The following is a 12,542-nucleotide window of genomic DNA, read 5'->3' on the forward strand; positions in this document are numbered from 1 at the left end:
AATTAATTTTATAATATCTTTCTTGGTTTAATTTAGAACTATGGTATATTTTCTATATGAATGGAACATTCCATTCTGCCTGCTGTGTGCTTGGGATACAAAGGTAATTATAGCGTAGTTAATTTCATCAAGTGGATTATAATCTCTGGGCGTAAAAACAGATAATAAGAATTCGACCCTCTGTCCCCTGCTCCCTCCGCTTCCACTTTCTCCAACCTGCCAGCTCTTCCTTCTCTCCCCGTCCTGCCTCCTAAAAAACAAAAAGAACTTTTCATAGGGTTCTTTTAGAACACAGGGAAGGGCTACTTAATTCTGTTTTTCTTTTTTTTTAGGCACTCAAATAAGGCTTTCCAATCTGAGATTGGAAAGATATTTAGTTATTAGGCAAATGAAGGGGAAAGAGAGGATATTCATGGTAGAAGGAATAGACACAGAGGTAGGCAAAGAACATGATGTAATCAAAGGGACTGGGAAAAAGGCACAATATATTTAGTTTTCTTGGCACACAAAGTGTGAGGTAGGTAGGGGTGGTCAAGAAATGAGACTACAGAAATGGAGGAAGGTGAGGCCATGGGGTCCCTAAGTGTCATGCTGCGGAGCTGGCTCTCATGCCGTCCGCAGTGGGAAGGAATTGGGATGTGTACGCCTCATGGAAAGCGAGAGAGTCAGACTTGTATTTTTTATTTGCTCACTCTTAACAATTCTGTGAAGGATAGTCCACAGGCAACAAACTTCAGTCACAGAGGAGGCAGAGTGGATAGAAGTAATTGAAGCTTCAATTTATTGAATGTTCATTATGTCAGGTACTGTTTGAAGCATTTCACATGCTATTCAGTCCTAGATTTTCTCTGTTTTATAGATAAAAACAAGGCTTTAATTGGTTAAATAACTTGCTTGAGATTGCCAAGCTTCTAAGTATGGAAATCATGATTCACGCCCAGGATTTTCTTTTCTCTTTTTTTTTTTTTTTTTTTGAGACAGAGTCTGACTCTCCCAGGCTGGAGTGCACTGGCACAGTCATGGTTCACTGTAGCCTTAAACTCCTGGGCTTAAGCAATCCTCCTTCCTCATCCTCCTGAGTAGCTGGGACTTCAGGCACATGCCACCATGCCCAGCTAATTAAAACATTTTTTTTTTGTAGAGACAGGATCTCTCTATGTTGCCCAGGCTGGTCTCAAACTCCTGGACTCAAGCAATCCTCCCACCTTGGCCCCCTAAGTTCTGGAATTATAGGCGTGAGCTACCGCACCCAGCCACACCCAGGTTTTTCTGACTCCAAAGCCCATTCGATTAGTAGTATGCCAGATTGGAATGAAAAAAGTAGTCAGAAGATCAGTAAGCCTCACTGCTTATTAAGTATGGGGAAATGAGGAAGAGGGAGATATCTTAGATGTTTCCTGGGTTTCTGGTGGATCATATGGTCACTAAAAGACATGGGGACAGTAGGCAGAACAGGTTTTATTATAGCAGGATGATGATACATTATCTTTAATAATATTCATGTTGTATTTTGCCAGTCTTATTTCGAGGAGAGTTTATGCATTCTTATTTTAACAGACTAGTGTACTAATGTATATTAGTTATTTTTTTGTGTTAATTCATTGTCTTTTTTGTTGATAGCTTTTCATGTAGTAGTGTACTATCCTTTGTAAGATCTGTATAGCATAGATTTCTGGCAAATTTTTCAAATACCGACTTGCCATTTCAAATTATGAGCATTACCTTTTTAATGTTCTGTGTTAAATTTTTATAGTAAATGTTTATGTCTCACTTTACTTCCAAGTTAATATCTTTGAAAGTCATTAGTTTTCACCCGTCTTATTCTGTGAACTAGGTTCTATGTTGACTTCATTTTTTTTGAAATTTTGTATAACTATAGAGATATATGATTGATCATAGAGTAGTGTCTATTACCTCTAACATGTGTTCTGAAATGTATTTATCTGTAATCCTTTTTGCTTTCATATTTTAGGCTCTTATTCTGAGCATGGCTGTGCCTACTATAATAGGTCTCAGCTTATGGAAAGAGGTAAAAAAATTAGATTTTTATATTAATAAAATGTACTTTATCTACAAGGGTAGTGATAAATTTATATGTGTAGGTAGGAAACATGTTGAGACACTATCCTAACAAAATAAAATGTAATATTCTTGTAATGCTTAATTTTTTTTGTTGTTAGGAGCATTGTAGAAGGGCTAAAACATTTCTAGAATGCCACCTGATGCTATTTTCTGCAGTCTAATGCTAGTGTTAATTCAGTTTATAATTGGCAAAGGAAATTGCTGAGTAAATAGGAATTAATATTAAAACACATTGTGGTAACTCCAAAACTTTATCATCTATGAAATGATATAAATTCTGCAAATTATTGGAACTGAAAATTTATTTATTTATTTATTATGTGTGTGCCTGAAAGATACAACTGATGATCAATTTATTATTGTTTGGTAATGACAAAATTATTTATTGAGTCAAAGCAGTGAATTAACCATAAAATAGATTATTTGGATTGAGAAAAATAAGCAGGCCATTGAAGGAAAGCAAAGAGAAAAGAGATCCATCATGACATTTTTTCCATGCAAAAGGTGTTGTAATATCATATTGCCTTAAGTAGTCCTGTTAGTCTTTTTGAAATACTGTGGAACGTTTTAAACTTTTAATTACTGACATACACCTCTTGGGTTTTTTTTTTTTTTTTTTGCATTTTAAGTTTTTTCCAAGATTAATGACAGAATTAATGGAACTACAGGAATTCTATGACCCAGATACAGTGGAACTTTATGACCTGGGATAAAGTAAGGATTGAAGTGCCCAAGACTATTATTAAGCTATTAATTAATCACTGCATGCTATCTAATGAATTCACAGGAAATAATAAATTAATACTTCTCCAAATTTTTTCATCAAACTCAGGAGTTTTAGGGATATTTAGGTTTTGTTGGACTTAGTGATTCTAATTTTCTGCTCATCTCCATGGGCTTGAAAATATAGCATTGGTTGGTATGAGATTTGAAACTGCCATTGTCAAACACTTAGAAATATGGGATAAAAAAAGAAGAGCTATCCTTTTATTTAGAGAGTCAAGGGGATGCTTATTCTGCCCTGTGTTGGAGGTGAATTGTCAGTGGATTACTAGCTCTGATAACCAGGGGTTTTAGATTTTAATGCCCACACAGGACAGGAGATGTGGTCTTAGGCCTATGGAAGCAGGGAATTGGAATTGAGAACCCCCCCAACACACACATACGTAACTCAGGGACCCTCAGAAGGCTACACTGACAGTGAAAGGATAGAAGAACAAATACCTAGTCAGTGGAAGGATGGAATAGCAAGATACCAAGCAGTAGAGAAAGAAGATAAGAAAGCATGTCTCTCTCGCATTCATCTCTTGGTCAGAAAAATTCTCCCCTCTCAATTTATAGCAATGGATCTGAATTCATGTGGATTTATAGTTTGAAATTATACTTGTCTAGTGTAATTTGAAATTATGCTTGTCTAATCTAAGAAACCCCAAATTAAAAAATTAGCGTTAAAAGTGGTTTGGAGTTGGTCTGGAATGTGTGACACATCTTCAACCCATGTTATACAGGATTCCATAAGTAAAGTTTCATGAAGGTAAGCTCTAAAATTATAAAACACATAAGCAGTTCAATGAAGCTTGTGATAAACAGCAGAATTAGACCTCTAGCTATTTCTGATAATAAAATTTGTATCATCATTTAGGGTTTGCTGCATAACAGAATGCCACAAAACTTAGTGGCCTACAAACAATAAACATGGGTTATTCCACACCGTCTTGAGAATTAGCAGGGTTAGGGGGCTGGGGAGGATTCTTTTGGTCTGGGCCAGCTTCACTGGGACTGGATAGTCTGGCAGGGTCTCTGTCACAAGTCTAGGGTTGGCTCTGTGTCAGCTGAGGGGATCAAACTGACTTGGCCCTCTATCTCTCATCATCTAGCGGGTTAGCTTGGGCTTGTTTACAAGGTGGTAGTTGTAGAATTCCCAAGAGCAGCAAGAGAGGGCAATTCTCAATGTCAAGCATGTTTTAAGTCACTGCTTACACGGTGCTTACTATTGTCCTATTGGCCAAAGCAAGTCACATGATGATGACTAGCGTTCCCTCCAAGACTGTGACCATAGGGAGAGGAATTATTGTGGCCATTTTTGTAACCAGTCTATTCCATGGATGGAGACTACGAAATAACTACATTGAAATTTATTAAAGACATAAAAGAAGATAAGACATGAAAAAGTGATGAAATACTATCAAAAAAGACCAGAAAATATGGGAAAAAAGACAAAAGTGTTTCTAGAAATTTTAAATTGATTTATAGAATAGGTATACAGAAACAAGAATAGGTTTTATTATAATGTCTTGTTACTATAACATATCTTCTATTTTATAAAAATAGTTTTCTTTAGATCATCCTTAACTATTGCCCATTAATACTTTTTGTGAATTCTATTTGCTATTGTTGAATACTGCCTTGTGTTGTCATTAACAAAAGAGGAAGTTACATCTCTGTATGATTTACCACAGTATTTTCAAAGACAGCAAAGGCCCAAACAATTACCTATTGAACATTTATGTTACTGGGTACAATTACTGTGTTTTATATCTGCTTCCTCACTATTGAGGACTATGGCCACATATGCCATCTCTTTCTTTCGATAGCCTGGCACTATCCCTAGCACATAGAGGGAGGTGCTTAATGTTAAATTCAGACAGTGAATAAATAAGTGAATGTATTAGAACAGCCCTTTGGGACCTGCTTGTAGGTTTTCCACCTTGCAAGTAGCATCTGTCTGGGACTTGGGATAATGATTCAGAGTGGAGAAGTCCTATATTTTCCACCTGGAGACAGACACATGGGTAAAAACAGAGAAGGAGCAGAAGGAGAGGTGGATTAGGAAGAAGCTGGGTTGTACGTAGTTAATTTGCAAAAGATGGAGTTGAGAATTCACAGTATCACCACAGAACTAGCCACCTTATCTAAAATAATATATTCTGGTTACTGTCCCCTTACTCTGCATTATTTTTAATCATATTATCACCACCCAATATATATGTTTACTTCTTATTGCCTTCCCCTGCTCCCTCTTTTAGAAAAGTTTCTGTATCTTCAGCACAAGTGTCTGGTGCATAGTTAGGTGCCCTTTTTTTTTTTAATGAATCCATAAATGAAATGAAATGAAAACTGACATTGAAATTTAAATGTATAAACATTGTAAGTTTTCTGGTGTTTCAGAGTTGATATAGATCAGTGATCTAAATAGTATACTCGCCTTTTCAGTGTGCAAATCTTTATGTTTCTTTGCAGAAGGCAAGCTCCAGTTGCAGCTGTGTTTGCAGGGAGTCCACAGTTAATGGGTACGATTAAATTATGCACTGGATGGATGGTGACAAGTTTGCCTCTTTACAATGATGATGATCTTCTCAAGAGAAATGAAAATGTAAGGCATTTTGAATTCTACATTTGGATCTCTTTTCCAGCACTTTGTATTTTAGCATAGTCTGCAGTATACGTATGCTTCTAGGTAGCTAGAAGAGTCCAAACAATTTTAAAAGAGTTAATTAACTTCCGTTTCGGAAAACCTGTGTAATTAATAATACATTTAACCAAGAAGAGACCCAAAATTAAAATATTAAGTTCTTTGTTTTATGAATAATATTGATATGTTTCTAAGAAAAATACCTAATGTTTCACAAAGTGTCAAGGGACCTAATGTGTAATATTTTACCCAGGCTGGAATACAGTTGTGCAATCTCAGCTCACTGCAACCTCCCCTTCCTGGGTTCAAGCGATTCTCCTGCCTCAGCCTCTTGAGTAGCTAGGATTATAGGCACCCACCACCACAGCCGGCTAACATTTTTTTAATTCACCCAGGCTGAAGTACAGTGTCACAATCTTGGCTCACTGCAACCTCCGCTTCCTTGGTTCAAGCGATTCTCCTGCCTCTGCCTGCTGAGTAGCTGGGATTACAGGCATGCGCCACCACAGCTGGCTAACATTCTTTTTAAAATACTGTTCTCAATCAAATTTTTATTTTATTTTTTATTTTTTATTTTTTTTTGAGACAGAGTCTTGCTCTGTCACCCAGGCTGGAGTGCAATGGTGCGATCTCGGCTCACTACAACCTCTGCCTCCTGATTCAAGTGATTCTTCTGCCTCAGTCTCCCGAGTAGCTGGAATTACAGGCATCCGCCACCATGACCAGTTAATTTTTGTATTTTTTAGTAGAGACAGGGTTTCACCATATTGGTCAGGCTGGTGGCGAACTCCTGACCTCAGGTGATCCACCTGCCTTGGCTTCCCAAAATGCTGGGATTACAGGCGTGAGTCACTGTGCCCAGCCCTCAATCCAATTTTTAAAAGAAGACTGTCAATTAATGTCTTGGTACTACACTTTGTCTTTCTCAGCTAAAGTTCTATTATTGCTTATAAAACACTGATTTATTTTTTAATAAATGGGCAGTCATTGACTCAGTATAACATTAGAATGGTATCTAATTATAGTTTAGATAATATATTATTTTGAATGTTTGATATGGCTTTAAATGGTAACTTCATATCTGAAAGCAATGATGAACTGAACCTGAGTTCCCAATACTCTGTTTTTCAATTTTAGATAATTTCATACAGTTTTTAAGCATATTCTAAGTTAAGGAAGAAATACAGTAATATAGAGATTAAGAATGCAGACTCAGGAATCAGACTACCTGAACCCAAATGCTAGCTGTGCTGTGTATCAGCTTTGTGACCTTGAGCGAGTTACTAAATCTGGAGATTAGGTGAGAATAATAGTTCTCACCTCCTACTTGTGAGAATTAAATGAGATAATGTACAATGCCTGAAACACAGTAAAATTTTAAAGTTAGCTATTATGTTATTACTCTGTACTATTAAGTGATCGTTGCATGCATACACATACACATGGACACACACAACGTACAAAGAGGAGTAAAAAAGCAGGAATAGTCAAACAATTCTGCCTACAAAAATCTAAGAAGTTGGCTGGGCGCGGTGGCTCACGCCTGTAATCCCAGCACTTTGGGAGGCTGAGACAGGCGGATCACGAGGTCAGGAGATCGAGACCATCCTGGCTAACATGGTGAAACCCCGTCTCTACTAAAATACAAAAAACTAGCCGGGCGAGGTGGCAGGCGCCTGTAGTCCCAGCTACTTCGGAGGCTGAGGCAGGAGAATGGCGTGAACCCAGGAGGCGGAGCTTGCAGTGAGCTGAGGTCCGGCCACTGCACTCCAGCCCGGGCGACAGAGCAAGACTCCGTCTCAAAAAAAAAAAAAAAAATCTAAGAAGTTGTCATAAAAGGCAGTCCCTCAACCTGGGCTTTGAAGGATGATTAGAAACTTGTTTGGAAAAGAAATATATATGATTCCAGGCTGAAAAAGTAACATGAGCTAAGGAATTTGTATAGTCTTGAAACTGGAAAAGAAAATGAGGCTGAATTCTGACAGACCTGGAATATCATGCTGAAAAACGTAGATTTATCCTTGAGGCAGTTAAGAGACATGACTTTTAGTAAACCTGGCAGTGGAATGATTAGATCTGCTTTGAAGACGTAATTCTGGTCATGGCAGAAAGAACAGATTGAAGCAGGCAGGGGAGAGATAGAGATGGGGAGATCTACCTGAGAATGACTCCTTGAGAGACAGCAGCCGTCTCTGATGAGTATTTGCTGCACTTCCAAAACATAGAGCTGCTTAGGCAAAATATAGACAGCATATTCCCGAATTTTATTTTTTGTGGATTTAAAACAACAAACTCTGTGACTTTGTTTTCTTTTGATTGGTCTTTTCTAATATGGTATTTCAGAGTTACTTGTAATTAGGTCAGAGTTCTAGTTAGGTTCTAATTTAATTTAAACATTTTAGAGTTTTAAGTTTTATGTAACTTGTCTATGAGAAAAAGTAACCACGGTTTTTCAAACTTTTTTCTTTCTCTACGGTATATAGCACATAGCAGGTATTAAGTAAACTTGTTGTTAAGCTAAAATCCAAACTGAACTTCATAAATGAGACCATATCGTTTATTTTTAATTACAATTTTTTTTTTTTTTAATTTTGGAGATGAGTCTCGCTCAGGCTGGAGTGCAGTGGCGCAATCTTGGCTCACTGCAGCCTCTGCCTCCCAGGTTCAAACAGTTCTCCTGCCTCAACCTCCCGAATAGCTGGGACTACAGGCGCACACCACCACGCCTGGCTAATATTTTATATTTTAGTAGAGACAGTGTTTCACCATGTTGCCCAGGTTGGTCTTGAACTCCTGAGCTCAGGCAGTCTGCCTACGTCTGCCTCCCAAAGTGCTAGGATTACAGGCGTGAGCTACCATGCCCGGCCATTTATTTATTTATTTATATTTTTAATTATTTTATTTTTTGAGTTGGAGTCTCGCTCTTGTATGGTATGAATTTAAGTGGTAACTTCATATCTGAAAGCAATGATGAACTGAACCTGAGTTCCCAATATTCTGTTTTTCAGTTTTAGAGAATTTCATAAAGGCTGGAGTACAGTGACGTGATCTCGGCTCACTGCAACCTCCATCTCCCAGGTTTAAGCGATTCTCCTGCCTCAGACTCCCAAGTAGCTAGGACTAGTGGTTCATGCCACCGTGCCCAGCTAATTTTCATATTTTTAGTAGATAGGGGGTTTTGCCGTGTTGGCCAGGCTGGCCTCAAACTCCTGACCTCAATTGATCTGCCTGCCTGGGTCTCCCAAAGTGCTGGGATTATAGGCGTGAGACACCGCACCTGGCTGACCATATCAGTTAAATTAGACAGAGTCTCTAATTCGTAATATGTGGCTAATCTTTGTATAATCCCCTGGGCCAGTGATTCCTAACCTGGGACGATTGTTCCCTGAGGGGACATTTGGCAGTGTCTGGAGACATTTTTGATTGTTGCAATGTCATAACAGGAAGAGGGGTTCTATGGGCATCTTGCGAGTAGAGACCAGGAATGCTGATCTACATTGCAGAGAACATCCTCTCTCCTGTCCCAACAAAGAATGATCTGGCCTAAAATGTGAATAGTGCAGGCCGGGTGCCGTGGCTCAAGCCCGTAATCCCAGCATTTTGGGAGGCCAAGACGGGCGGATCATGAGGGCAGGAGGTCGAGACCATCCTTGCTAACACGGTGAAACCCCGTCTCTACTAAAAAAATACAAAAAATTAGCCGGACGTGGTGGCGGGCGCCTGTAGTTCCAGCTACTCGGGAGGCTGAGGCAGGAGAATGGCGTGAACCCGGGAGGCGGAGCTTGCAGTGAGCTGAGATCAGCCACTGCACTCCAGCCTGGGCGACAGAGCAAGACTCCGTCTCAAAAAAAAAAAAAAAAAATGTGAATAGTGCTAAGGTTGAGAAACTCTGCTCTAGGCTATCAGTAATGTTACTACAATTGCGTAGAAATGTTTTTTTTTTTTTTTTTTTTTTTTNAAAAATAAATAAAATTGTAAATAACTATCAATAGGTATAGGCTGGATAGGATAGAACCATTCCCACTGAAACGTATTTAGTGTGAAATGAGAGAGACACTTCCTCTTGATGTATTACCATTCTGTGTGCCACAGAATGTTGAAAGTAGGTATTCCTAGCATGTCAGTTGGCATGGGAACTGAGGGTACTAGCTAGGCAGCTGTGGTGACAGGTAGGAGGCAGCTACTGGATATTCTGCAAATAGATTGGAATCTTATTCATTCTAGATTTCAAATCTCAGTATTTTCAGGACAAATAGTATATGATACTATGGGCCTAATATTTGTGATTTTATTACTTTTTGAAGGATAACAAGAGTTGATCCAATATTAACATTTCAGAAAGACTGAGAAGCTTTATTATCTAATAAGATCCAGAGCTTATTATCTAATAAGTTCAGCAAAATTATGGTAAAAAGCACGACATAATCCAAACATGAGTTTTGATAAATATATAAATGAATATTTATATTTATTTATAAAAATAAATATATTTTTCATATGTAATATTCAGCACTGAGAACACAGTAGATGCTCGATGTATGGTTTCAATTTACTGAAGTTTTAAATGTCCTTTAAAATTTATTTTAATTGTATTCTTTCAGATCTACCAAATCTATTCAAAGCGATCTGCTGAGGATATTTATAAAATACTGACATCTTACAAGGCTAATTACCTAATTGTAGAGGATGCTATCTGCAATGAGGTGGGAACCATGAGAGGCTGTAGGGTTAAAGATTTATTAGACATTGCAAATGGCCATGTAAGTAACCATTTGGAAAGTTATTTATTTATTTATTTTAGAAAAATGATTTTACTTAAACTCGTAATCTTTTTTTTTTTTTTTTTTTTTGAGACGGAGCCTCGCTCTGTCGCCCAGGCTGCAGTGCAGTGGCCGGATCTCAGCTCACTGCAAGCTCCGCCTCCCGAGTTTAGGCCATTCTCCTGCCTCAGCCTCCCAAGTAGCTGGGACTACAGGCGCCTGCCACCTCGCCCGGCTAGTTTTTTGTGTTTTTTTTTTTGTAGAGACGGGGTTTCACTGGGTTAGCCAGGATGGTCTCGATCTCCTGACCTCGTGATCCGCCCATCTCGGCCTCCCAAAGTGCTGGGATTATAGGCTTGAGCCACCGCGCCCGGCAAACTCGTAATCTTTAAACTTTATTTTTGGAACTTAACTAAGAATATAATTGAGTTATGTAATAATGGGGACAGCTTATTAAAAGTAGTTCGAAGTATTTTTTCAACATACAAAAGAAAACGTCAGCCTTGGTAGGATGCATGATAAGGTTCTTCCGAGCAGTGATAATGGATTATGGAAATATTGCCTTCTAAATTTTAGGATTAAATCTTTTAAAAATTGGAAGCCTTCATACTGGTTTCTCAGTGTCAATGGAAAGTTCAGGAGTATAGTGGGCATGGTGACTCACTTATGAAGAGGCTTCTGTTTGCTAACAGTGAGATGTTTTATAGACAATGTTTAGCAGTAATGTGTTTTTTCATATAAATAATAGTCGTTTGTATATTGATTGCATTTCTGCTATAAGCTTAATAAGCTTTTTAATATTATGTTTTATGTCTTTTAATAGATGGTTTGTGAAGAAGGTGACAAGCTAACCTACTCAAAGTATGGGCGATTTTGTCATGAGGTCAAAATTAACTATTCTCCATATGTGAATTATTTCACTAGAGTATACTGGAACAGATCCTACTTTGTATATAAAATCAACACTGTGATATCCTTCCAGTCTTGAAAAATAACAGAGCCTTCATTTCAAAGACTACCTGAAGTAAAACGCAGTTTTCTTCTACCTACTCGGTGTCTTTTGCAGATCAGAGTATGGACATTTGAAATATTGCTGCTTCTTTCCCCCTTCTGCTCTTAACTGGATCCAGAGTTCTGTGGGAAATAGAAGATCAAGCATTACTCTCCTTTGATTAAATGTGATGTATACCACTCTGCAATATTCCAGACAGGTATCTTCCTTACTGTTACATGGTCTTTAACACTTTTACTGATTGCAACATTTTCCCCATAAAATCTTCCTTCCATTATAATATTGATCTTGAATTTGAATATGTTCTAGGTCAGAATACATTTCTCAAACATAACATTTAATAAATACTTAATGTGATATAATTATTTAATAGAAGGAAAGAATTATTCCTACCTTCAAGCAAGTTTCTGAAGGTATTTTATGATGTATAACAACTGAAGTTTTACAATAAAAACTAATTTAAATGTTAGCTGAAGATATGTGGCATTTAAATTAAAATGGAAATTATATAAAGGAAAGTGATTTTTAAGGATGTACATAAAGATATATCTAGCATTTTCATGATACTCTTCTCATCCGCTGCTTGTATAAGTGAGCACTTTCTTAGTAATACATAGTGCATGATGTTATTGCATTTTTTAAATGACTCGTAAATGATTAGCTATTTCACTTATGCCTATTAATTTGATACCAATCTAATCATGATAAAACAATAACTGTTACATATATTTTTTTAATGGACATTTAAAAGAATGTTGTTCAGGTTTTTTTTTTAAATACTGATATGGGGCATACAATCTATTCACATTTTCTACTGAAGTACTAAGTAAAAAATTAAATCATTATCAGAATAAAAATATGTGTTCTAAAATGAGCAACAGTTTCTGGGGATACATGCAGATGTTGTTAAACGTACCTCTGCATGCAGATATGTTATAAAACACAAGCAATGTTATTTATGAAACTGTGATGCAGTCTTCAACATCAAGAAAAAATGACAACTGTAATAACATTTACAACACAGTTTCACAGTCTAAATGCTATGTTCCTTTAAGTATTTTTATATTTTTAATCATTTATTAAGAGAAAATTTTAAAACGTTGATTTGGCCTTATTAAGAGTTTCAGGATAGGCCGGGCGCGGTGGCTCAAGCCTGTAATCCCAGCACTTTGGGAGGCCGAGATGGGCGGATCACGAGGGCAGGAGATCGAGACCATCCTGGCTAACACGGTGAAACCTCGTCTCTACTAAAAATACAAAAACCTAGCCGGGCGAG

General features: G+C 37.5%; 1 protein-coding gene across 1 annotated transcript in view; it reads left to right on the plus strand.

Moving 5' to 3' along the window:
- Positions 1-11,735, plus strand: part of DPY19L4 (dpy-19 like 4) — a 73,395-nt gene extending 61,660 nt beyond the window's left edge. The window contains exons 15-19 of the mRNA XM_017865191.1: positions 1,973-2,029; positions 2,712-2,778; positions 5,307-5,455; positions 10,096-10,254; positions 11,078-11,735. Of these exons, the coding sequence (XP_017720680.1) occupies positions 1,973-2,029; positions 2,712-2,778; positions 5,307-5,455; positions 10,096-10,254; positions 11,078-11,242 (597 nt within the window). The 3' untranslated portion in view covers positions 11,243-11,735. The remainder of the gene's footprint in view (positions 1-1,972; positions 2,030-2,711; positions 2,779-5,306; positions 5,456-10,095; positions 10,255-11,077) is intronic.
- The last annotated feature ends 807 nt before the right edge of the window (positions 11,736-12,542 follow it).

The sequence above is a fragment of the Rhinopithecus bieti genome, unplaced genomic scaffold (genome assembly GCF_001698545.2).
Source record: "Rhinopithecus bieti isolate Rb0 unplaced genomic scaffold, ASM169854v2 scaffold_82287, whole genome shotgun sequence".
NCBI lineage: Eukaryota > Metazoa > Chordata > Mammalia > Primates > Cercopithecidae > Rhinopithecus > Rhinopithecus bieti.